The sequence below is a fragment of the Erpetoichthys calabaricus genome, chromosome 1 (genome assembly GCF_900747795.2).
Source record: "Erpetoichthys calabaricus chromosome 1, fErpCal1.3, whole genome shotgun sequence".
NCBI classification, from domain to species: Eukaryota; Metazoa; Chordata; class Cladistia; order Polypteriformes; family Polypteridae; genus Erpetoichthys; species Erpetoichthys calabaricus.
In genome coordinates this window covers 24,973,858-25,001,469 of record NC_041394.2, presented here as the reverse complement: position 1 = coordinate 25,001,469, position 27,612 = coordinate 24,973,858, and the positions used below count along the sequence as shown (strand labels likewise).

General features: G+C 41.2%; 1 protein-coding gene across 1 annotated transcript in view; it reads right to left on the bottom strand.

Moving 5' to 3' along the window:
* Positions 1–27,612, bottom strand: part of LOC114647794 (spectrin beta chain, non-erythrocytic 4-like) — a 432,215-nt gene that overhangs the window by 198,637 nt on the left and 205,966 nt on the right. Inside the window, exon 20 of the mRNA XM_028796437.2 lies at positions 19,201–19,347. Coding sequence (XP_028652270.1) covers positions 19,201–19,347 — 147 coding nt within the window. The remainder of the gene's footprint in view (positions 1–19,200; positions 19,348–27,612) is intronic.

Here is a 27,612-nt window from a genome sequence, read left to right as displayed (position 1 = left end):
CGTTGAACCACATCACAATGGTGTTCTGCTGGATTCAAATTTGGTGACTGAGAGGCCACTGAAGAACATTGGACTCACTGCCATGCTCATGAAACCAGTTTGGGATGACTTTGCTTTGTGACATGGTGCATCATCACGCTGGAAATAGCCATTAGAAGATGGGTAAACAGTGGCCATGAAGGGATGCACATGGTTAGCAACAATATTTAAAAAGGCCATGGCATTCAAGTGATGGTTGATTGGTATTAACAGGCCCAAAGAGTGCCAATGAAACATTCCCCACACCATCACATCACCACCAGCTTGAACTGTTGACACCAGGCAGGTCTGGGTGCGCTGATTTATGCCATTGGCGCAAAATTCTGACCCAAGCATCTTTGTACCTCAGCAGAAGTTGAGATTTATCAGACAAGGCTACATTGTTCCATTGTTCAAATGTCCAGTTTTCATGTGTCTGTGTCCGCTGCAGCCTCAGCTTTCTGTTCTTGGCTGACAGGAGTGGAGCATAAAGTGGTCTTCTGCTGTTGTAGCCCATCAGTCTCAAGCGTTGATGTGTTGTGCATTCTGAAATGCTTTTCTGCTTACCAAAGTGGTACAAAGTGGTTATATGAGTTACCATAGCAGTGTCTGAGATTCAGACAGCTTGTACCAGTCTAGCCATTCGTCTCTAACCTCTCACATTAATAAGGTGTTTCTGTTCACAGAACTGCCGCTCACTGAACGTTTTGTGTTTTTCACACCATTCTGTGTTAAACTCTAGGGATGGCTATGTGTAAAAGCCCCAAGAGATCAGCACTTACAGAAATACTCAAAGCAGCCCGTCCGGCACCAACAATCATTCCATGGTTGAAATCACCGAAATCACATTTATTCCCCATTCTGGTGTTTGATGTGAAGATGAACTGAAGCTCCTGACCTGTATCTGCATGATTTTATACATTGCTCTGCTGTCATGTGATTGGCTGATTAGATAACTGCATGGATAAGCGGGAGGTCTGGTGTTTTTAATAAAATAAAATAAAATTTTATCTACAGTTTATGTACTGCATGATGAAGCATTTCTGCTCATATCATTATTTAAAAGTTTAATGCAAACCTTTAGTAATGACACTACCAACATTTTACTTTAACATTAGAATTTACATATATATAGTCAACTTTAAGATTATATTAAATTTTAAATGTGAAGATGAAGTGCTTTCCTTGAAAAACTAGGCAAATTTTTAAAAGCAACAATAAAGCAAATGTAAAGATCAAAAGAGTTTGCAACCTACAGAACAAGAACAGCTAAAATGACACTCCCACTCATACAGACTGTGTACATGCATATACACAGCACTAGCGTCTCTGTCTGTGCCTGATTTTCTGAATTATGACAGTTGATAAGTCTTTGGTGTACAAAATAAAGGCAAAAAGAACATGCTTGCTGTTTCAATTGAGGACTCTAAATTGGCATTGTGGGAGTGGTGGTGTTAGTCAGTTAGTTCTGTGACTGGTGGCCCATCCAGGGTTGGTTCCCTTCTTGTCTCCAATGCTTTAAAAATAAATTTGACATGCAGGTGAGGTTAATTGGTTATTCCAAACTGGCATCTTATAACAACAACAACAACAACGATTTATTTCTGGTATGGGTCAAAATCACACAAGGAATGCCTCAATGAGGTTTAACAGCCCCTGTTTTTTGACAACCCCCCTCCCATTCTTGACTCCCTAAGGAGACAAAAAAACCTACCAAAAAAGCTCTAGTCAGAGACAGACCCCCTTCCAGGTAGGTTGGGCATGCAATGGGTGTCAAAAAATGAGGTAAATACAACACACAAAATAGAATACAAGTAATCCTTTTCACAAAGCTAGATGGCCAGTCTTTCATTGCTACCACAGAAATACAAAACAGGTGTGTGAGTGTGTGCCCGTGTGTCTGTCCAAGGTTTTTTTCCTATGTTCTCTTCTTGTGCATTCTTGCTTGAGAACAATACATTTCAATTTAACATTTTTATCCATCCATCCATCCATTTTCTTAACCTGAGGGAACTCTGAAGCCTATTCCAGCAATCATTGGGCACAAGGAAAGACCAACACCTGAACAGGGCATCAGACTATCACAGGGTGAATACACACATACACACATATTGTTATGTAATATATAATTAAAGGAAAATCATAATTTGTGTTAGGAAGGGTTTCGGTTTGACAACATTGAAGATGTGATGCCAAGACACATAATGTATTGAAGCTAAGATTAAAAAAAAATATATATGTAAAAAATCTGCGGTGGGCTGTTTTAGTTTTTTCCATTACTACCGCCATCTATTGGTGAAATCCTGAACTATGCTTCATATGAAAATTTCATTTCTTAATTAATATGGATTAATTGATCAATTTGTGAAACTGATTATTGATTCATGTATTGTCATCAGAAGTGAGTAAGTGTGTAAAATATCAAGTTATTTGGACAATAGGACGTGGGTTAAAAATCGATTACAAGATTTGTACCAGACAACAAACAAAAGTGAAGTTAATACAGTATAAAGAGTGGTAGTAATAATAATAATATAAGGACAATCCTCCTGTTAAGTAACTGAGGTAGAACCTGCCCATGTACCTCACTAAATCCATCACACTAAATGTCTTTGTTGTGTTTTTCTGGGTTTGATGTCATTTTTTAGGTACTCCAAGTCTCTCTGACAACCCAAAACATGTTTTGAGATTGTGTACTTGCGCTGTATACTATAGGTGCATGTTAGAGTGACCCTTGAATGTGCCCAGACAAGAGTTTTGTCTTGACCAATGAGAACTTTCCATTGCAGTCCTCACAGATAGGTTAGAAGACTGACAGAATATTGTTAGTTTCTCTTTTTTGTGGCACTGTAGTATTATAGTAAAAGCTGATACTGAGTACCAGTCTTTACGGAGCTACACTCTAACAAGGCTACCATGATGTTTTAGGTCACGTGGAACACACATTACAATCCTCAAAAATTTGTGGCATCAAAGCTATCACACAAAATGATTGCACTCATGAAAAGCAAAACCACTGAATGATACTTACAAAAACACAATGGTGCCAACACTGGTGTCACTGTTGTGACAGTAATATTATAAATAAACCAGTAACGGCGCACTGCACGATAATGGGCAGTGAATACACTTGACTTGAGCATTCCTAGTTTTCATCCTCTTTCTCTGTATATTTAGCATTTGTTTGCTCAGAGGTTCAAGATGCTTGCTGCTTCCTGAGCAGCTCTTCTTATCTCCACCCTAGCGGCCCACTTCTTCTCTTCTTTTGTTAGCATCTTTTCGCGTTAAAACTGATTAAATCAGTGTTTGTGTTGCAATTACTTAGAATGTTTTCCTTAATTTTTCACTTAAGCTGGCACTTAAGTCTTCAATCTAATTCAAGAATGATTTAAGATAAGAAGAGGCAGGGGAAGTGACAGCGAAGATGGTAGGGATGAGAACGGCGCCTGTACGCATGGTCCACACGGCCACCCTGCTGGCTGCTGCCGAGAGTTGATTCTACAATAAAATAAAATAAAAATAAAAAAAGGAATAACCTTTGGAGGTCAATCATTACACTGAAAGTGGATAGTAGACGTCACGTAGTATATGTGTACTAAATTTTGGGGTCAATAGGTCAAATGGTTTGTGAGCTACAGGTGATCTAAAATTCTGGACAGACAAACCGACAGCCACGGTAGCATATTATATATAAAGACAATAAAACAAAAATGAAAATTATTTACATGTTCCTGACAGGGTGGCTCCGGCCTTATATCTGATGCTGATGGAATAGGCTCAGACTCCACATTAGGCGAAATATCCACATTAGAAAATAAATTTGTATTCTACACTAACAGTAAATAGTCCAGGTGTTGCATGCAGGTCCCTAGAGCTGCCACATCACCATGCTGCCTCATTCCTAATACTGCAATACTGTGTGTATTTTAGCTGGTACTTAACTGGAGAAGTGTTGGTGGCAAATAAACCTTATTGATTAAACTCAGAATTGTGTTGGGTAACACTGTGCCTGTGTTTTGGGGATCGGTGGAGATCCCTTGTGCTCACAATATATGGACTGTGGTCTTCTATGACCCCAACATAGCACATTCTGTTCACTATTTGTGAACAGTGCATCTGCTCTAATCACTTAAGATCCATGCCAGAACAAATTGTCCTTGATTCAGCTCCATGCATGTATGCCAAAAATAATTAGTCACACAAATCACAATATCAAATAGCTCTTTTTCAACTCTGGTTATAGATGGATGGGCCAGTCATACAGTACACTGGTACATTTACATATGATCAACCAAGGCATATGCTTAAAAGAATACATGTTCAAGGCCATTATTTTGAAAAGTGTATAATATTTTCTGTTAACTATTACCACAAAACAGTAAATGTGCATACACAGCCACTAAACACTTCTTCAAATGTTTTCAGGATCAGTGTTTATTTCTGCTGTTTAAATGCTGATCATTTTCATGGATTTAATTTTATCTAGTTTCACTGAAGCCAGGGATATATCTATACATCTGAAGACAACCATGAGTGAATTTTGCTTAAAAGTGGGTGGAAACAATTAAGACGGCTCACTGAATTTCACATTTTTAAACCAATCCAACACACAAAGGTGGCACTTAAAGTAGGGGTGATGATTTTGAACTGCAAAAACCTTTAGGTGGTCTCGTTAATCTGGTCTGATAGACAGCAAGCTTTTGATTACGCTGGACCATCTACAGTCAAAAAGTCTATTAAACATATAAATGTCTGTCATGTGTGCAGAGAGCATGTTGCACGTTTTAAAAATAAACATAACCTGATGCAAGAGAAAAACTTTTCTGTAGTATCAGAAGATACATTGGCATCAATGGATGGATGGTAAATGTGCATGATACCTTGTTGCAGGTGCTATGTGTGCTCCCTTTTTTTCAGTGTTATGACGATAGTGTAGGAGTCGATGTAAGCTTAAAAGAATTGGCAGCTCTATTTATGACAATATGAACTGCAAAATATCAAAAGTCCATCAAAAGGACTGCCATTAAGAAAGCCAGTCACAAATTGCCATAGAAGTTGCAGATTTCAGTACTCAAAACACCCGAATCAACAAATTTGCCTAACAACACCAGTAGATGCACAGATGAGGGTGCATAACATCTACTTTCTGACTGCACGTCTAAATGAACAGCTAAAGAAATTGAACAAACATGTTATGACAAAACAGCTGCAGTGTTTTAACATGTTTAATTTCCATAGGCCACAATACATATCTAAACTCTATTTACAATAATACAATACAATTTACTTTTGTATAGCCCAAAATCACACAAGGAATGCCACAATGGGCTTTAACAGGGCCTGTTTTTGACAGCCCTCCAGCCTTGACTAACTAGTAGACAAGTAAAAAAAACTGTTGTTATGCCATATAATGATATAATAGTTAAAATGACAGAAAGAGATTGTAGCAGACAGAGGCACTTCTCAAAAGTGTGGGGCCCACCAGCTGCAGTGTTCTGCATGTGTGTGTGTCTGTCTGTTACAGGCTCACCACAACATACACATTAGATATCAAGGTACTGTTACCTTGTGCTACTGAGCTCCTGAATAGATAACAGCAAGTTTATCTTTTTATTCTCCCTCAATGTTAATTCTTTTGTTCGGTATCTTTTGCTCTCTCCCTGAAACCCCAGCAGTGATTTAAAATGCATGGACTGGAGAAACTGGGGCGAGTGTTTCAGGAAGAAGCCCTGTTGGTGTAGCCTTTGCAGCGCAGGATATCACAACTGTTCACTACACACTTTTTAACAGGGTGTCCCCAGATGTGTATTCTCGATTTAGAAATTTCACTGGCCCCGCAAGACTTAATGTTATCACGCCTCTTCATTTATACAAACTAAAGTTCTTAAGAATATTTGTCTCTGATGAAATTCAGCTGGCATCCTCAGTTTTTAGGCCAGTACTACAAACTTTCAATCTACTGTGTAGCACTTGCCTATTGTCAGGAATGTTGATTCAGTAACAAAAACATAACCTTCGATTCAATTCAAATACAGGATAAGTAACCAGTGGAATATGGTCTCATACAAATGTGAGGATTTATATATTCATTTTTTAATTTTTTATTGAATTTATTAAAAACATGTAACATTCCATAAAATCAAGACAAACTTAACAAAACTAAATTCAATTCAACCCCCACCCATGAGAAAAAGAGGTAGGCCAACAGCCAGAATAAAACTATTGTGATATTTGCCCGGACACCACCAGTCGGAGACCACATCTTTATATAAATCACTTCTTTATTTTCTTCTCCACAACACAACTCACAGTCCCGCACAACAACACAGTGCCTCTAGCCCCAGTCACCCTTCTCCTGGGCCTTCTCTCTCCTCGTCCCTGGGCCACCTGTCCTCTCTCTCCAGGAGCTTCATCCTGCTCCCGACTCCAGCTCGGTGATTGGAGGGAGGCGGCCCCTCTTATCCTCACCCAGATGAGCTCCAGGTGCTCTACCTGACGTCACGTCCTGGTGTGGCGGAAGCACTTCGGGTGACCCTGGAAGGATCGTCCTCCATGGGTGTGGCGGAAGTAAATAAGTCCAGGGCTCCATGAGGCTCGGGGCGCCCCCTGGTGGTGGATATGGGCGTCCACGGACTAGAGCCTCCCTGCTCCCCTTCCGTGGCCCTCTTCTGCTCCAGGGTGGTTGCCCCCTCATGGCCCGGAGGACAAATATGCCACCTCTCGGTCCCTCCAGGCGTCCCGGCCGGGTGTGACCCCCAGCCATGTGCGACACTATTCAGAGTACTAAAGAGAGAAAGGAGTCTTTATCCACGATATAAATGCTTATTCTAAAATATTGTTGATTAGATCCTGCCAGATTTTTAGAAAGTTTTGAATAGATCCTCTAAGAGAGAATTTGATTTTTTCCAATTTCAAATAGTATATAGCAGAGATGCCCAAACTAGGGCCCGCGGGCCAAAGTTGGCCCGTGGTAATGTTTGATTTGGCCCGCCACACCATCCGAGAAGAGAGGGGGGTTGGGAGATGCCTTCTACACAGATCGTCATTTGTAGTTTGACATAACATTTTTGTTTGTTTTATTGTTGAACTACAAAAGAGTAAACTGATATTAAATGTTTAAATTAAATGTAAATTAATTTGATTTTTTTTTTCGTGCATGCGCAATTCAAGGTGCAGCACCGCCTGCTTTGCGACACTCCACGTCAATTAACGTCAACAAATTAACAAACGCAATAATGGAGAAGAGAAATTTTAAAAAAGTTTGGCAAGACGAGTTTTTATTCACTGAAGTCAAATCAAAGGCAGTATGTCTAGTTTGCAAACAGTCAGTTGCTGTTTTAAAAGAGTACAATATCCGTCGTCATTATGAAACAAAACATTCTGCAGCTTTCTCAAAGTACAGCGGCGAGGCGCGAAAACAGAAGGCTAACGAGCTGCTTGCTAAACTTCGATTCGAACAGAGCGCGCTGCTACGTCCTTTAACGGCACAAGAAAGCGCCACACAGGCCAGTTATCAGATTTCCGCTCTAATTGCTAAAAGTGGAAGAGCCTTCGCTACTGGAGAGTTCGTCAAGGAATGTCTTGCAGTGGCTGCAGAAGCAGTTTGTCCTTCTCAGGTACGAATGTTCTCACAAATTAGCCTGTCAAGAAATACTGTCACCCGACGCATAGAGGACATGGCTCAAGACATCGGCGAGCAAATCAAGACAAAGGCAAGTGCGTTCTCTGCCTATTCAATAGCCTGCGACGACAGCACCGACATATCCGATTCCACACAGCTGTTGGTATTTTTGCGTGGAGTAAATGAAACTTTTGAAGTGACACAAGAGCTGGCTGGCATTGAGACCCTTTCTGGTACTACTAAAGGACAAGATGTCTTTTTTGCTGTTGAGAGAGTGTTGGAAAAAAATGAATTAAAGTGGGAGAAGATGGCTGGCATTACAACTGACGGAGCGCCGGCAATGGTAGGGAAGAAATCTGGCCTTGCTACATTAGTGTCTCAGAAAGTCAGTGAATGTGGAGGAAAAGTTGTTAAGTACCACTGCATTTTACATCAAGAACAACTATGTGCTAAATCTGGCGGGCTTGTGGATGTGATGCGTGACGTCGTCAAAATTGTTAACAATATACGCTCCAAGGCGCTTTCTCACCGACAGTTCAAGGCACTGATGGAAGAGATGGATGCGCAATATGGTGATGTGTTGTACCACCAGGAGGTCAGATGGCTCAGCAGAGGAAAAGTTCTCCGGTGATTTTTTGATCTGCGTAATGAGATCAGAGTTTTTCAGGAAAGCAAGGATGGTAATATTCAAGTGCCCACTGATAAGAAATGGCTCTCTGACCTGGCTTTCCTTGTGGATGTAACAGAGATGCTCAATGTTTTGAATGTTCAGCTCCAGGGAAAGGACCAGATTATCACCCAGCTTTTTAATCACGTCAGAGCCTTGAAACAAAAACTACTGCTGCTCAAAAGATATCTCTCAGCAGGTAACCGTAACATTTACAGTTATAATATTCAGGAAATTTTATGTGCAATTATAATTATATTATTAGTAATTATATTTAGAATTATATGTGGAGTTTGCTTTTATAATCAGTCATGTCAGCATTTGTGTTTTTGTTGTACTTCAAGCTGATAAAATTTGCTTAAAATTAGCTTGTTTCTTAAATTGTCATGAAATAATCATTTCCTCCTTTTTTCAGTTATTCTGTTTTTTTCTTCCTCTGTTTTACATGCCTGCTTTGCTCGTTTCACTTCCAATCTCACACTGTTCTTTCTGTTTCTCACCCCACATGCAGGAAATTTAGCCCATTTACCCTGTCTTGGAGAGGTAGGCACGGTGAAAGAGAAGGTCCATGAATATGATGCTGTTGTCAGCAACCTTATCCAGGAGTTTGACAGTCGCTTTGAGGACTTCAGACACAACACTGCTGACTTTGAGTTGTTTGCTCAACCCTTCACCATCAGTGTGGATGCAGTCAGAGATGATCTTCAGATGGAACTAATTGATCTTCAGTGTGATTCAGAACTAAAACACAAGTTCACATCTCTTCCTTTGACAGACTTCTACAGATGTGCCCCAGCAAACAGGTACCCAAAGATGTGCAAGCAGGCACAAGTGATGCTGTCTCCGTTTGGCAGTACCTACCTCTGCGAGCAGACTTTCAGTCTGATGAACTTGAACAAGAGTAAACTCAGAAGCCAACTAACTGACTCTCACCTACAAAATATCTTGTCTTTGTCTGTAAGTCAGCTACAGCCCAATCTTGAAAAACTTATGAAAAATAAGGACCAGTTTCATATCTCTCATTAGGTCACGGACATTGCAACCGAATGGTTTTATTATTACTTACAGCTTGACTAGTGTGTCTGGCATTGAACTGTATTGTACATTGAACACTTGCAGATTGTTTGTTTTTATTGTAATAAGTTCATTAAAATGCAAAACTTTACAAATAAAATTGCATTAGTTAATCAGATTAAAAGTTGTTTTATATTTATTTTAAATATTATGAAATAAATAAGGGGAAACCATAGCAACTTTAATGTAATGCAGTTTGATATATTATGCAAAATTTACTTTTGGCCCACGGCACCTCAGTCAAGTTTGATTTTTGGCCCTTCATAGGAAAAAGTTTGGGCACCCCTGGTATATAGCATCAGTTACCCAGTGACTTAAAAGAGGTGAGTTAGGATTCTTCCATTTGAGTAAGATACGTCTACGTGCTAGTAGTGAAGTAAAGGCAATCACAGTTTGTTTGTCCTTCTCCACTTTAAGCCCCTCTGTGAGCCCACCAAAACAGCTGTTAGTGGATTAGGAGGGACTGTGACACTAAGGCTGTCTGATAGGCATTTAAAGATTTTGGACCAGAATGATGTTAATTTGGCGCAGGCCCAAAACATGTGACCCAGTGAAGCTGGAACTTGATTGCAACGTTCACAGGTTGGATCTTGCCCTAGAAACATTTTGGACAATTTTAAACAAGATAACTGTGCTTGATAAAAAATTTTAAGTGTATAAATAATAAATGAATAATTGAATGTTTTGTGCATATGGAGCTAATTTCTGTGCGTCGCTGCCTTCCACTTCTTTTCCGAAATGCTGAGTAAGAGATCCTTAGAGAAGATATTCAATTTATATTTTTAAAGAATTTGTTGATAAGGGGTACTTTACCTTCAGTTTACGCAAGTGACAGTAATAAATTGAAAGCAAGAATGCATGATAACTTTAAATTAAACATTACAGAAATAATATATGTTAAATATGTTTGAAACACAACCATGTGTTGAGTATGACTATCCATCCATCCATCCATCCATTTTCCAACCCGCTGAATCCAAACACAGGGTCACGGGGGTCTGCTGGTGCCAATCCCAGCCAACACAGGGCACAAGGCAGGAACCAATCCCGGGCAGGGTGCCAACCCACTGCAGGACACACACAAACACACCCACAAACACACCCACACACCAAGCACACACTAGGGCCAATTTAGAATCGCCAATCCACCTAACCTGCATGTCTTTGGACTGTGGGAGGAAACCGAAGCGCCCAGAGGAAACCCACACAGACACGGGGAGAACATGCAAACTCCACGCAGGGAGGACCCGGGAAGCGAACCCAGGTCTCCTAACTGCGAGGCAGCAGCGCTACCACTGCGCCACCGTGCTGCCCGAGTATGACTATAGTTAATTAATTCATTTACAGCAAAAATATTGTACACTGTGTGACGGGCGGCCGGTTCCGATGCCCGGCTGGGATGCCCATGCTGCATATGATCCGGGGGAGCAACCATGGGCAGCTCAATACCTCCCCCGGGACGCTTGGTGGCAGCCTACCTGGCCAACGGTGATTCTCCAAACTCCCGCAGGGATCCGTGGGAGATGGAGTCCTCCACAGCCTGGTTGGGAGCAAGGGTGGCCGCTAGGGGGTGCTGCCTGGATTCCACAGCCCGGCTGGATAAATGTTCAGCCCCACCCGGAAGTGCAATTAGGACCAGGTGGTCAAGCACCTGGAACACTTCCGGATGGGCTATAAAAGGGGCCAGCCACCACCACCACTCAGGGGCCAGAATTTTGAGGAAGATGACGAGATTGCCTGGGAGGAGTGGTGGTGCCAGAGGAAGAGTGTTTGTTGGTCAGTGTTTAGTGCTTGGGACTGTGTTGTGGCTGGAGGGATTACGGGGAAGACGTGCCCCGTCTTTTCATTTTATACGTGCCTCCCGTGTCAAATCTGTGCTGGGTCGGGTGCAATATAGTTCCTTTATTACAGCTGTTTGTTTGTCAGTCACACAAAAATGGCAGAAACGATTTTCACAAAATTTGGTTTGTGCATTTGCTGTTAGTTCAACTTAAAATATAGCCTACATGGCGTATCAGGAAGAGCGGCAACCCAAAAACCAGTGCCAATGCAGGGACTACAATTTACATCAGGCAGAAGCAGAACCCAAGAACTGATGGTAGGACACCATCATCAGCACGTACAAAATTTTGCATATGCCAAAATGGAGTCCCACCCCAAGACCGCAGGTACATTATTTTCTTCTCAGCTAAGCTAAATAGCAATTTTATTGTCTCACTGGATTACAGCTTCTGTCTAAGAGTGCATCATTTTGTCTCTTTGTGGGTTATGTTTAGCCGTGCTGTATTTCCAAAAGACAGTTATTCTCTGTTTTTTTATAAAGCTAAACACTTTTCTGAGAAATGTACCGGTCTAAAAGGAGTGTACAGTGTTGCCAACCCCTCAAGAAGTAATGCTCACTTCTTTCAACCCCCAAAACACCTTTAAAACTCCCATTTCACATTTAAGAAATTGCATGAAAAATGAATGAATCAGTCTCATGAAACTGTATGCAAAAGGAATCGCGTCTGTTTAATTCACCACTACCCGTTGTATCATTTTATAATGTTATATTACACGTAACCAGCAGAGGAAGAATCAAACTGTGGCCCACCGATTCAATTATTCAATGAGCCATGTAGTTTCTTAATGTGTGATTAAACACATACATTATTTGTGCATCCACAAAGAAGCAGCATTCATGGTAAGGATTTACTACAATTATTGAATCCAATCATGCACAAAAAGACCAAATTCTTGACTCATGAGAGGAGAGACATTGGTAGAGCTGCAGCATAGATGATGGATGGGACACCTGAATTTCAGCCAGCGTTGACAAAAGGATAAACATTTAAAAGCACATTAATATTTGCTTTCTTACCTTAACCCATTATACAAACGTGCTTCAGCTATTATTGTTGCACTGTATGAACAACTGCACAGTTGGCTCATCCTTCACCTGCCTATGTGGATATTCATCCACTCATCAACTTGCTTTCCATACTCACTTTCATCCATTACAAGGTCACAGATATAAAACCCCCATAGAAACAGGGAGAATGTGTAAACTGCACACAGATAAGGCCAGATATCAAACTCAGGCCTTGTGAGTGATGAGGTTCTCGACCTTTGGATATCCCTGGTATGTACATATCCAGTATATGGAAATCTGGCAAACAATGACGTATGATCCCCTCACTATTAGCATTTTCAATCATTATCCATGTACCTTTCTTTAACTTTTTGTCTTTGTCAGTGCATCTTATCTTTTGTTGAGATGAAATACTGCATAACATTTTTTTTTGGTTACCTAATTTAATATCCAAGGTAATTTTTTTTAGGCAGGATTCTAAAGATCATACAGCAATGGCCAAACTAGCTAAATGGTCCCATAACCTTATATGGACAATAGCTCCACAATGAGCACGTCAATATCCATTTCATGCAATTCATAAATTAGCATAGAAGAGCATGTCAGAGGCTGATAACCTACTAAAGTATAAGATTAAACTACTGAAATGACAACTGTCTTACAGTGAAAGTTTGCACATCCACCTCCAATGCATCTGCTTCAACAGAAAAAACACTTCTGCTCCATTTACTGCAAAGCAGGAAGCATCGCTGCATGAGGTGCCAGTCTATCACAGAGCTCACTCATGTACCTGCCCACACTCACTCATACGAAGTCATTAAAATAACCTGCACTTCCAGTGCATTTCAGGGTTCCTGCTAATATCACCCTGCTCTCTTCTGCTTTACATCATACTGTGTTTAATCCAGTGATTTGTACAAGGGACTCTTTAGTGGAAGACTTCAATACAACAGGAACAGCAGAAAATTTCATGAACACACATTACCACAGAATATCTAAAATCCATCCTTCATTGTTTTTTCAGCATATCCAGCTTCGTTCTTTTATCCATTATGGAAGCGCACAGTTGGTTTATAAATGTGAATTATTACTGAGTTTAGTTAAGAGATACTAAGTTATACTTCTTCTTCTTCTTCTTCTTTCTGCTGCTTCCGTTAGGGGTTGCCACAGTGGATCATCTTCTTCCATATCTTTCTGTTCTCTGCATCTTGTTCTGTTACACCCATCACCTGCATGTTCTCTCTCACCACATCCATAAACCTTCTCTTAGGCCTTCCTCTTTTTCTCTTGCCTGGCAGCTCTGTCCTTAACATCCTTCTCCCAATATACCCAGCATCTCTCCTCTGCACATGTCCAAACCAACGCAATCTAGCCTCTCTGACTTTGTCTCCCAACCGTCCAACTTGAGCTGACCCTCTAATGTCCTCATTTCTAATCCTATCCATCCTCAATGCAAATCTTAGTATCTTTAACTCTGCTCCCTCCAGCTCTGTCTCCTGCTTTCTGGTCAGTGCTACCGTCTCCAACCCATATAACATAGCTGGTCTCACTACCGTCCTGTAGACCTTCCCTTTCACTCTTGCTGATACCCGTCTGTCACAAATTACTCCTGACACTCTTCTCCACCCATTCCACCCTGCCTGCACTCTCTTTTCCACCTCTCTTCCACAATCTCCATTACTCTGTACTGTTGATCCCAAGTATTTAAACTCTTCCACCTTCGCCAACTCTACTCCCTGCATCCTCACCATTCCACTCACCTCCCTCTCATTTACACACATGTATTCTGTCTTGTTCCTACTGACCTTCATTCCTCTCCTCTCTAGAGTATATCTCCACCTCTCCAGGGTCTCCTCAACCTGCTCCCTACTATCGCTACAGATCACAATGTCATCAGCAAACATCATAGTCCACGGGGACTCCTGTCTAATCTCGTCTGTCAACCTGTCCATCACCATTGCAAATAAGAAAGGGCTCAGAGCCGATCCCTGATGTAATCCCACCTCCAACTTGAATGCATCTGTCACTTCTACCGCAGACCTCAACACTGTCACACTTCTCTCGTACATATCCTGTACAACTCTTACGTACTTCTCTGCCACTCCCGACTTCCTCATACCACAGCTCCTCTCAAGGCACCCTGTCATATGCCTTCTCAAGGTCCACAAAAACGCAATGCAACTCCTTCTGGCCTTCTCTAAACTTCTCCATCAACATCCTCAGAGCAAACAATGCAATGTGTTACTTTTTCTTGGCATGAAACCATACTGCTGCTCACTAATCATCACCTCACTTCTTAACCTAGCTTCCACTACTCTTTCCCCTATAACTTCATGCTGTGGCTCATCAATTTTATCCCCCTGTAGTTACTGCAGTTCTGCACATCCCCCTTATTCTTAAATATCACCACCAGTACACTTCTTCTCCACTCCTTAGGCATCCTCTCACTTTCCAAGAGTCCATTAAACAATCCCGTTAAAAAGTCAACTGCCATCTCTCCTAAACACCTCCATGCTTCCATAGGTGTGTCATCTGGACCAACGGCCTTTCCATTTTTCATCCTCTTTATAGATGTCCTTACTTCCTCCTTGCTAATCCGCTGCACTTCCTGATTCTCTATCCCCACATCATCTAACCTCTTCTCTCTCTCGTTCTCTTCATTCATCAGCCTCTCAAAGTGCTCTTTCCATCTGCTCAACACACTCTCCTCGCTTGTGAGTACGTTTCCATCTTTATCCTTTATCACCCTAACCTGCTGCACATCTTTCTCAGCTCGGTCCTCTGTCTGGCCAATCGGTACAGGTCCTTTTCTTCCTCCTTAGTGTCCAACTTCTCATACAACTCATCATACGCCTTTTCTTTAGCCTTCGCCACCTCTCTCTTTACCTTGCGCCTTATCTCCTTGTACTCGACTACTTTCTGCATCTCTCTGACTATCCCACTTCTTCTTTGCCATCCTCTTCCTCTGTATACTCTCCTGTATTTCCTCATTCAACCACCAGGTTTCCTTTTCCTCCTTCCTCTTTCCAGATGTCACGCCAAGCACCCTTATTTCTGTCACCTTTACTACATCTGCTGTAGTTTCCCAGCTGTCTGGTAACTTCACTGTCACCCAGTGTCTGTCTCACCTCCTCCCTAAACTCAACCTTGCAGTCTTCCTTTATCAACTTCCACCATTTCATCCTTGACTCTGCCCTCACTCTCTTCCTCTTCTTGATCTGCAGTGTCATCGTACAGATCACCATCCTATGCTGCTTAACTACACTTTCCCCTTCCACCACGTTGCAGTCTTCAATCTCCTTCATATCAACTCTTCTGCATAGGATGTAATCTACCTGTGTGCATCATCCTCCACTCTTGTACGTAACCCTATGTTCCTCCCTCTTCTTAAAATACGTATTCACCACAGCCATGTCCATCCTTCTGGCAAAATCTACTATCCTCTGACCTTCTTCATTCCTCTCCTTGACACCATACCTACCCATGACCTCCTCGTCTCCACTGTTCCCTTCACCAACATGCCCATTGAAATCCGCTCCAATCACCACTTTCTGTCCCTTGGGTACACTGTTCATCACTTCATCCAACTCATTCCAAAAATCTTCTTTCTCACCCATTGCACACCCAACTTGCAGGGCATATGCACTAACAACATTCATCATCACACCTCCAATTTCCAGCATCATAATTATTACTCTGCCTGACACTTTTTTCACCTCCAAAACACTCTTGACATACTGTTCCTTCAGAATAACCCCTACGCAATTTCTCCTCCCATCCACACCATGATAGAACAATTTGAATCCACCTCCAATCCACCAGGCCTTACTCCCCTTCCATTTAGTCTCTTGCACGCACAAAATATCAACCTTCCTTCTCTCCATCATATCTGCTAACTCTCTCCCCTTACCAGTCATACTGCCAACATTCAAAGTTCCTACCCTCAGTTCCACTCCCTTTACTTTCCTCCTCTCCTCCTGCCTCCAGACACGTCTCCCCCCTCTTCTCCTCCTTCTTCTTCTTCAGCCAACAGTAGCCCAATTTCTGCCAGCACCCTGTTGGCTAACAGTACTGGTGGCGGTCGTTGTTAACCCGGGGCTCAACCGATCTGGTATGGAAATTTGTATTGTTGTCCGCATATTGATTTGGCAAAATTTTACACCGGATGCCCTTCCTGAAGTAACCCTCCCCATTTATCCGGGCTTGGGACCAGCATGAAGAAACACACTGTTTTGTGCATCCCTAATTTTCCTAAACTGCTTAATACATTTAAAGAGCCAAAGGGGCTGAAGCCAATTCTGGAAGTGGTGGAATCAAAGCAGGAGTCATCTCTTGTCTAAGCTGGGCACTCTCAACTACACATCCATATTCATTCATAATGGGTCAATTTAGAGTTACAAATTTATTTTAACTATATTCTTTCCTTATGTTTATTCTTTTTAAAATCATACAACACTTGTAATACTTTAGGTTATATAAAATAAAATGACTGCTAGTCTGCAATTGAAAATATTAATCATAATAATGAGTATATAGCACATGTAAAGTTACTACTGTATTCATTATGCAACCCGCTACATCCTAACTACAGGGTCACGGGGGTCTGCTGGAGTCAACTCAGCCAACACTGGGCGCAAGGCAGGAAACAAAGCCTGGGCAGGGCGCCAGCCCACCACAGGGCACACGCACACAGCACACACTAAGGACAATTTAGGATCACCAATGCACCTAACTTGCATGTCTTTGGACTGTGGGCGGAAACGGAGCACCCAGAGGAAACCCACGCAGACACGGGGAGAACATGCAAACTCCACGCAGGTAAGACCCGGGAAGCGAACCCAAGTCTCCTAACTGCGAGGCAGCAGCGCTACCCACTGTGTCACCATGCCGCCCGTTACTACTGTAAGTAGAATGCAAATGCTATATTTAGTTTACATAGGCATGTATCTACACTCTTACTAAATTAATCTTTTACAGTCTCAACATTACAAAAAAAAGTAAATACATGGCTGTCACACTGTGTGCCCTGTAACTGAGTGGAGTCCCACTGGGGGATTTCATGTGTTTTCTCTATTACTGCCTCTGCTGGTTACACAATATAATTAAACTAATTGCTGAATAGAAATAATTAATAAACCATTAATTTTTATATTATATAAATGTAATATATTAATGGGATGCAGGGACCTTTATCTGGCTGAAAGTCTCATATAGTGAATGGATGCTGTAAGTGGATAACTATCCCAACCTGGATGGTTGGTGCTCACTTTCCCGAATGGGACAGCAAAGTGGAAGGACAAGGGGAGATTGCCTATCTGGGCTACATACTGCCCCAAGGTGCTAAATGGCAGCATCACTTTACTGGAGCACCCAAGTGCACATTCTGGGAGCAAGCTGGGAACTGTACTCCCATTGGGTAGCTGTACTTGGTGTCATGTGTGCTGCAAGAGGGGGGTGCCGAGGGTCGGTGTCCCTATTGTGAAACGCTTCCGCCTCCCCCAGAAGTGCTTTCATCATATAATATGTGGCTCCAGAAGGGGAGTCAGAGTTGGGTATAGAGGAAGGGCAAAACTTACTGGGGAGGAGTGGAGAAAAAAAGAAAAGAAAAGAAAGAAAAAAGAGGAGAAGTACATTATATTGGGGATTTAGCTTGTAATATAGGTAGTTTCTGTTCAAAAGAAGTGGTGATTTGAACCTGTGTACTTCCGTTATGTCCATACAGCGGGTTGGAAAATGGATGGATGGATGGATATATATATATATATATATATATATATATATATATATATATATATATATATATATATATATATATATTTACAGATATGAAATACATTATATGATATATATATATATAGTTGGTTTCTAAGCCTGGTTAAAATTAGAGGTTTGGCATCAGGAAAAGCATATGGTCATAAAAAAACATTGCAAAATCTCCATTGGAGAAGTTTAGTCAAAAACAATAGTGACCCCCATGTAAAATGGCAATAGATGAATAGCTATGGAAGAAGAGATTATATACACTTGTATATACACAGTAGTTATATATATTATTATATAAATAAATACTCACAACACAGTCTAACATTGTGCCCCATGTTACAGAGAAACTAGCCATGTGGTGACTAGCACTTAGTTGGCACAGCAGGTAGCTTAGCTGTCTCATAGAACTTGGACACCCTATGCATTTGTTTCTCAGCTGGTACGACTTCTGTGTAGAACTTGCTTATTTGCCACATGATTCTAGGAGGTTATTTCAACAGACAAAAACACATGCTGTTAGGTAAAAGGGCAACTTTAAGCTGGCCTGGTTAAGTATAGATTTCGAGGTGAGTGTGTTCTGCCATGGACTGTCACACTAACTTTTGCCTGGACTGGCCTGAATAGTTTCCTGTTTCCCGAGGACTGTCATTTTTAATTTTAATTGTCATAAATTTGTCTGGAAATGGTTACTTCCTTGTGACCGATGTATGTATGGGTTTTGCATGCTGAGTAGGAAAAGAAAATTAATTTCATATTTACACATATGCTTGTAATTTAAAAACTCATTGAAACTGCAATAACTACAAAAATATTTGGGCACTCACATATTTATTTTCTCACTTACCTTACCAGGTCAAAATTGTTAAGAATCAAATACATTAACTACTATTATATATCTAGAACAGATTTACACTTTTTCCATCGCACCATTAAACTATCAAACATTAACAAACTCTTATTAAACAGAGATTATTGTGTGATTATTTTTTCTAAGACCTAAGACCTTTACTGACACCTATGACAAGCACACCATTATTGATTAAAGACATCTATCTATAAGTTAGGAGGTACAGTAATTCTGCTCATTCACATTAAAATAAACTTAGTTTGCAATTTCTGTGATTTTGAGCAACCTGGCTAAAAATAGCACAATCACCTACAGACAACACATGACTAACACAAACCCCAGCCGAAATGGCCACCTACCTTTTCGATTTTTTCCAGCCACTCCTTGTTTTGGGCCAGTTCGGCCATGAAGGTCTGATGCTTGAGCCATTTCTTGTGCAGTTTTTGTGCCTCGTCTCGAGAGGTATCTCGTGCCATTAGCATCTTCTCCGTGACCCAGTCATCCAGCTAGAGAGCACAAAGACAGGTGAGAAAAGCAAGAGCACTGGGGGCATTCTGCTGTAGGATACATCCAGGTCCAAAAACAATAGCACCTCTTAGAGGAGAAAGGAGAAATTTTAAGTTGCAGTCCACCAAGAAAACAATATTTTTCTTTTTTCATAAGCCAAGGACTGCTAAGACAACTGAAGAATACAACAAACCTCCTAGCAACTGATCCATTCCCTTTTGCTTCCAAATCTCATTTCACGTCTAGTTAACGGTTTAACGACAAGGGTTTGCAAACTCCACGTAACCCACTTTCCAGGAAGTAGGATGTCAGGAAGGCCTGCTGATATAGATCTAGCCGTCCTTTTCATAAAAAAATATGGGAATACAGTTCCCAATCTTCTATATTTTCAGTCTTCTTTTTATTATTCATGTATTGATATTCCAAGCATGGAGAGATGAGGTAGCGCTGTAATCTGAATGGGGGAAAAAATGTAAACAATAGGGGCAGAGCAAGAATTACCAAAAAAAAAAAAATGCTTCTTGTTGAATTTGTCCTGTGCAGTCACCCTGAACCTCGTAAATGCCTTTGATCAAGTGAAATGGCAGCTGATGGGGGCCACAGTTAGAATTTCTGGGTCCTTGGATCCAGAATGTTAGAATCGCACGCTGCTAGATTTTCCCAAATATCTTCATTAGCCACTACATGCTGTAAGCTGTTTGCTAGCTGTGCTGCAGCTGCTGCAGTCTTGCTTTCAGGGCTTCTTCCAGAATTTCCAGCATGCATGTAGATGCTTACATTGCTACTGCAGTATTTCAGCAGAGTCGGTGAGTGAGCTCATGGAGAGAGAGAGAGAGAGAGAGAGAGAAGGGGGTGGAGGTGGAGAGAGAGAGAGAGAGAGAGAGGGCGAGTTATAAAAGAGAAGAGATATGAGTGAGAGAGAGAGAGCTGAGATAAAAGAGCGAGCGAGAGAGAGAGAGTGGCAAGCTATAAAGGAGAAGAGATGTGAGCGAGTGAGTGGGAGAGAGAGAGAGATGGGATGAAGGTGAGAGTGACAAGCAAAAAGATGGAAAACACAGGGCCAAAAAAGGTACAGAGAGGAAGCAGGAGAGAGCTTCACATGACATCAAAGAAAAGAAAAACACCCTCTGCGCTTGAAATTGCAGTGCTTGGAAAATGAATTAAAAAATAGGTGGTTCACTGACACGCCACGATGAATGAGATAAGAGCGAATGCTCTCTTTAGCAGTAACACATGCACTGCTGATATTTTTGGGTGTCTTTTTAAAGAGACCGTACCTTCTGTTTTAGTTGTTTAACAGCAATATTATGCTTAAGGTCTGGTTACGCAGTGGATATCAGATGTCTGTATAACCTTATGGAAATGTCAGTTTTTTTTTTCAATGCAGAAGCTGAAAAAAGGGCAAGAATTATCAAACCTTCATAAAACTTTAATAAGATCTAGTAACCAACAATACTTAAATAAAAAACAAATGAAGCATTTTGTAAGTAAAATAATAACAAATTAACAGTAATCTTGCAAAGCCTTGGTGTCATGATTGTGCTCATTGGCCTTGTTTAATAGAGATTAATTAAAACCCTAATAGAACACTTTCAGAATTAACCCATGTACAAACACAATTTACTTTCATCCCCTCACAGTTCAAACACATGCAGGTTAGGTGGATCAGTATGGCTAAAATGGCCCTTGATGTACAGCATATGTGTGTGTGTTCATCCTGCAAGGGGCTGGCACCCGGTGTTCCTATCTTGCGCCCAATGCCTTTAGGGCATTAGAATAATTGTGACAAGAGCAGGTCACTCAGCCCAACAAACTCATCCATCCTGTTCATACAGATTGTCCAAATTGACATCGACTTGAGATCAAGGTCCCCAAAGACCTTCTCTCCACACCGAACTTGGTAATTTATCTCATGTGTCTGTGGTTCTCAGTGTGAAGAAATCAAATATTTGTGTGAAATCTGCCCCTAACAAGTTTCCAACCGTGTCCCAGTGTTTTTGTGATAGAGTTTATCTTACAGTAACAACAGGGATCCACTGTACTAGCTCCTTTCATGTCCACTCTTAATCTCCATTTGGTTAAACTGAAAAGGTTCAACTCCTTCAGTGTTTCCTCACATCTCATACCTCTGAGCCAGGGAATAAACCTGGTCGCTTTCCTCTGAGCTTTCTCCAACGCTGTTATGTCTTTTTTTGTAATATGGAGATCAAAACTACATGCACTTCTCCAGGTGAGGCCTCACTAGAGCATTATATAACTTAAGCATAGCCTCCCTTGATTTGTACTGTACACATTGCAATATTTTATTAGCTTTCTTGATCGCTTCTATACACTGTCTGGATGCTTTCTGGATGATTTGTTGCCATTAAATGAAGTGATCCTGATAAAAGCTAAATAAATTATGTACGGATTCATACAGATATATGGATTGAAAGCAGTACCCCAAACGTCCACATGAACATCATCATCAAATTCTTTCATGTGAAGCCTGAAAACCATGAGGATTCATTGAGATCATTTATGTCAGGTAGAATGCCCAGTGAAGGCTGGGTGGTCTCATGGCCTCGGAACCCCTACAGATTTTTTTTTTGTTTTTTCTCCAGCCCTCTGGAGTTATTTTTTTTGTTTGTTTCTTCTGTTATACTGGCCATCAGACCTTACTTTATTCTTTGTTATTTAGTATTGCCTAATCTTATTTTTAAATTTGTATTTTTTATAAACTTACCTTTCTTCATTTTGTGAAGCACTTTGAACTACATCATTTAGTAAGAAAACATGCTATAGAAATAAATGTTGTTGTTGTTGTGGATGAATAATGATATTAAAATTATATATACACTGGCAGATAAATGCTTAAAATAATTTTGTCAGCATTAGACCAATAATTCAAAACAACGCTTGCTGACACATTCTTTGTGTTCCAGTAAAGCAATGTGTTTAGGCGACTCTGGACTATGGTGTGAAAATGTCTGCAGTGTGAAGGGATCGAGTCATAAATGATGTCACTTCCAACACTTTTTCAAGTAATGACTGGCATGGAGTGCCACAAGTATGACATTTCAATTGCACAAACTTAACTATACCCTTGAAGACACGTCATCTTGGGCAGAATCCTACACTAGCATGCACTAATCAAAAAGTTGCAGCTATCTAGATGGTTGATCACTTTCTTGCAAAAACTAAAGAAATTTGAGAAAGATTGCTGTGAATGAGTCAACTTAAACATTATTTTCTTAATTTAACATTGACCTTTCTGAAGTCTAGTATTGGCAATATTCATTTACTGTCATGTATAAAATTCCTTGTGGGGTTTAATCATTTTTCCCTCAAAGGGGTAAAGTAACTTTTTAAATTTTATATTATTATCATCTCAAGACCCCACACTTGTTTGGTTCATTGGCACCACCACTTCATTGACTTAGTTGTGGTTCTGCTCGTTGCAACATCTGCCATAAACTATGCCACAATTTAAAAACCAGCGAGGCTCCATTCACTATCCCTGATATGGATAATACTAACATTAAAAAACTTTACTTCACAAATCTCATCTTTTGCAATTATGGTCTCAAATCTCATGCTTTCCTGTTTTGACTTTAATCAAGCTTAACACTCTGATTTTCGATATTTGGTTTTTTGTTTTGTCTTTATGGTAACACTCCTTTTTCTATATTTTGCCCTTGACTCCTTTCCCAGTCCTAAATATTCACCGTTTTCATGCTTCTCAATTTCCTGACAGTACTGTATAAAAGGCAGTCTAAGGGCTGAAACATTTGCTGCAATGGTGATGAAATTTACTATTCTGGATGATCAGCCATTGGTTGAGCATTTTGAGCTTCATTACATGATATCCAAACATTATTATTTCTCTGGCATACCTCTTCTAGTGCTATAAAAATATGGTGGCAAGTTATATGCACAAATTCCTTGCTAATAATGTCACTGACTTTGGAAGTCCTAAATTTAACTGACATTTGGAAGCCTAATGCACATCAACATTGATTTTAAATTGCAGAAGGTCATTTCACATGCCCAAGAATGCTCTGAATCACACACAGCCACTGAACTCTCTATTACATTCAAAAAAATGTTTGAAACATGTAAAATACCTAAACATGTAAAATATCTAAACAGAATATTTATGTCTTACACTGAGACAACATACAACACATTACAAAAGCTATGGGGGAATGTGGGATCCTACTTTTGCTGTGTATGGGCCACGCTTCATAGCTTACTGTATTAATGTTAGTGTACATTCCCAGCACAGTGTCTTGGATATAATTCAGAATGACACTGAGACAGTAGGTCAATTGAAACATTTACAATTAGCCAACACTCAAAACCATACAAACCATTCTTGGTATGCAGCTAAAAACCCTTCAATAAGATGTTGCTATTAGATGGAATTGTATATTTCATATACTGCAAACCTTGCTGGAGTAGACAACAGCCTTTGGGGCTTATGCTGCTGATTTTCGGTTACCTGCAACTCTAAAACCTAAGCAGTGGGGTTTTGATTGAGATCATAACAACACTTCTTGTTCCACCTGAACAACTGAAAAGTGAAATTTGCCTTGGTATTTAATGTGATCCATATTATATATATATATATATATATATATATATATACACACATACATATATATATATATATACACATACATACATACAGTATATATATTGTCACACACGTGTGCATATGAGGCAGCTGAAGGGCTTAGAGATGAATGATAATACATCTGCCCGAGGGGGGGGGGGTGGGGTGCACTGATGCTCTTTCTAAGTTCCCTGCAGGCCTTTCCCGGGAAATCCCACCAGGAGCCACAGCCTCAACTCGGGACACATCACTTCCGGTCCCGGGCTCGAGGACGACATCACTTCCCCCTAACTTCCTATAAAGTCTAACACCTTTTCCCTGGAAGTCAGTTCTGTTTTGGACTCTGTCTTGTAAACTTGAATCATTTACTTTTGCAGCCAGGATACTGAATTATACGGGTGGCTGCCCCAAACCTTGCCATGTCTCTTGTCTCTTCTTCTCACATACATATATATATATATATATATATATATATATATATATATATATATATATATATATATATCTATACAGTGCATCCAGAAAGTATTCACAGCGCATCACTTTTTCCACATTTTGTTATGTTACAGCCTTATTCCAAAATGGATTAAATTCATTTTTTTCCTCAGAATTCTACACACAACACCCCATAATGACAACGTGAAAAAAGTTTACTTGAGGTTTTTGCAAATTTATTAAAAATAAAAAAAAACGGAGTAATCCCATGTACATAAGTATTCACAGCCTTTGCTCAATACTTTGTCGATGCACCTTTGGCAGCAATTACAGCCTCAAGTCTTTTTGAATATGATGCCACAAGCTTGGCACACCTATCCTTGGCCAGTTTCGCCCATTCCTCTTTGCAGCACCTCTCAAGCTCCATCAGGTTGGATGGGAAGCGTCGGAGCACAGCCATTTTAAGATCTCTCCAGAGATGTTCAAGTCTGGGCTCTGGCTGGGCCACTCAAGGACATTCACAGAGTTGTCCTGAAGCCACTCCTTTGATATCTTGGCTGTGTGCTTAGGGTTGTTGTCCTGCTGAAAGATGAACCGTCGCCCCAGTCTGAGGTCAAGAGCACTCTGGAACAGTTTTTCATCAAGGATGTCTCTGTACATTGCTGCAATCATCTTTCCCTTTATCCTGACTAGTCTCCCAGTTCCTGCCGCTGAAAAACATCCCCACAGCATGATGCTGCCACCACCATGCTTCACTGTAGGGATGGTATTGGCCTGGTGATGAGCGGTGCCTGGTTTCCTCCAAACATGACGCCTGGCATTCACACCAAAAAGTTCAATCTTTGTCTCATCCGACCAGAGAATTTTCTTTCTCATGGTCTGAGAGTCCTTCTGGTGCCTTTTGGCAAACTCCAGGCGGGCTGCCATGTGCCTTTTACTAAGGAGTGGCTACCGTCTGGCCACTCTACCATACAGGCCCGATTGGTGGATTGCTGCAGAGATGGTTGTCCTTCTGGAAGGTTCTCCTCTCTCCACAGAGGACCTCTGGAGCTCTGACAGAGTGACCATCGGGTTCTTGGTCACCTCCCTGACTAAGGCCCTTCTCCCCCGATCGCTCAGTTTAGATGGCCAGCCAGCTCTAGGAAGAGTCCTGGTGGTTTCAAACTTCTTCCACTTACGGATGATGGAGGCCACTGTGGTCATTGGGACCTTCAAAGCAGCAGAAATTTTTCTGTAACCTTCCCCAGATTTGTGCCTCGAGACAATCCTGTCTCGGAGGTCTACAGACAATTCCTTTGACTTCATGCTTGGTTTGTGCTCTGACATGAACTGTCAACTGTGGGACCTTATATAGACAGGTGTGTGCCTTTCCAAATCATGTCCAGTCAACTGAATTTACCACAGGTGGACTCCAATGAAGCTGCAGAAACATCTCAAGGATGATCAGGGGAAACAGGATGCACCTGAGCTCAATTTCAAGCTTCACGGCAAAGGCTGTGAATACTTATGTACATGTGCTTTCTCAATTTTTTTATTTTTAATAAATTTGCAAAAACCTCAAGTAAACTTTTTTCACATTGTCATTATGGGGTGTTGTGTGTAGAATTCTGAGGAAAAAAATGAATTTAATCCATTTTGGAATAAGGCCGTAACATAACAAAATGTGGAAAAAGTGATGCGCTGTGAATACTTTCCAGATGCACTGTGTATATTGTGATGAGTGGCCGGGTCCCATGCCCGGCTGGGATGCCCCTGCTGCTTATGTTCCGGGGGAGCAACCATGGGCAGCTCAATACCTCCCCCGGGACACTTGGTGGCAGCCTCCCTGGCGGTCGGTGATTCCCCAACCTCCCGCCGGGCTCCATGGGAGATGGAGTCCTCCACAGCCTGGTTGGGACCCGGCGTGGCCGCTAGGGGAGGCTGCCTGGATTCAACAGCCAGGCTGGACGAGTCTTCAGCCCCACCCGGAAGTGCAATTGGGACCAGGTCGTCAAACACCTGGAATACTTCCGAGTGGGCTATAAAAGAGGCCAGCCACCAACACTCGAGAGCCAGAGTCAGAAGGAGGAGGACTAAGCTTGAGGAGGAGTGGTGGTAAAAGAGAGAAAACTGTGTTGTGGGCCTTTTGTGGTGTTTGGGACTGTGTATTGCCTGTGGGTCACGGGGAAGACGTGCGCCCATGGGTGAAGAAAAATAGACGTCTTTATTTGTTTTATACGTGCCTCTGTGTCCATCTGTGTCGGGTCAGGCGCCTATATAACGCCTTTGTTACAATATATATATCCATATATGGGTTGGAGATGGTGACACTGGCCAGAAGGCAGGAGACAGAGCTGGAGGTGGCAGAGTTAAAGATGCTAAGATTTGCATTGGGTGTGACGAGGATGGACAGGATTAGAAATGAGGACATTAGAGGGTCAGCTCAAGTTGGATGGTTGGGAGACAAAGTCAGAGAGGTGAGATTGCGTTGGTTTGGACATATGCAGAGGAGAGATGCTAAGTATATTGGGAGAAGGATGCTAAGGATAGAGCTGCCAGGGAAGAGGAAAAGAGGAAGGCCTAAGAGAAGATTTATGGATGTAGCAAGAGAGAACATGCAGGTGATGGGTGTAACAGAACAAGATGCAGAGGACAGAAAGATATAGAAGAAGATGATCCACTATGGCAACCCCTAACGGGAGCAGCCGAAAGAAGAAGAAGAAAAAGATTTAATGTGATTCCTTCAGTTAATGGGCTAAAATGACTGTTGACTAACAGCACTCACCAACATTGGAGTCAATACCACCAAAAAAGGGGTATAAACAATTGTTTCAGTGAGATTTACACTAAACCCATATTCTGCTTTATAGACCTCAGATATAAGGACTGCAATTTCAATGCTGAGGTTAAACCACCAGCACTCAAAATGCTACAAGTTCAGATAGAATGTGCTGTCAAACAGATTGTCCACAACAGGAAAGGACTAAGATAAATGACAAGGGGACATGCAGACTCTTGAATATGTAGAAATAAATTCTGGAACAGTGACACCTTGGAAAAACAACTACATGGAAATAGGCTCCGAGGTGACCTAGGCCTGTCTTTACAGCATTATTATAGGGGAGCGATGACACATTTCCTTACTGCTAGGCTATCAAACTTTAGTAGTAACTAGGGTTATCAGATCACTGTTATAATACAATTTAAATGTATTTAAAAATATCCTGGAAGGCGAACACCTGACATTCAAATG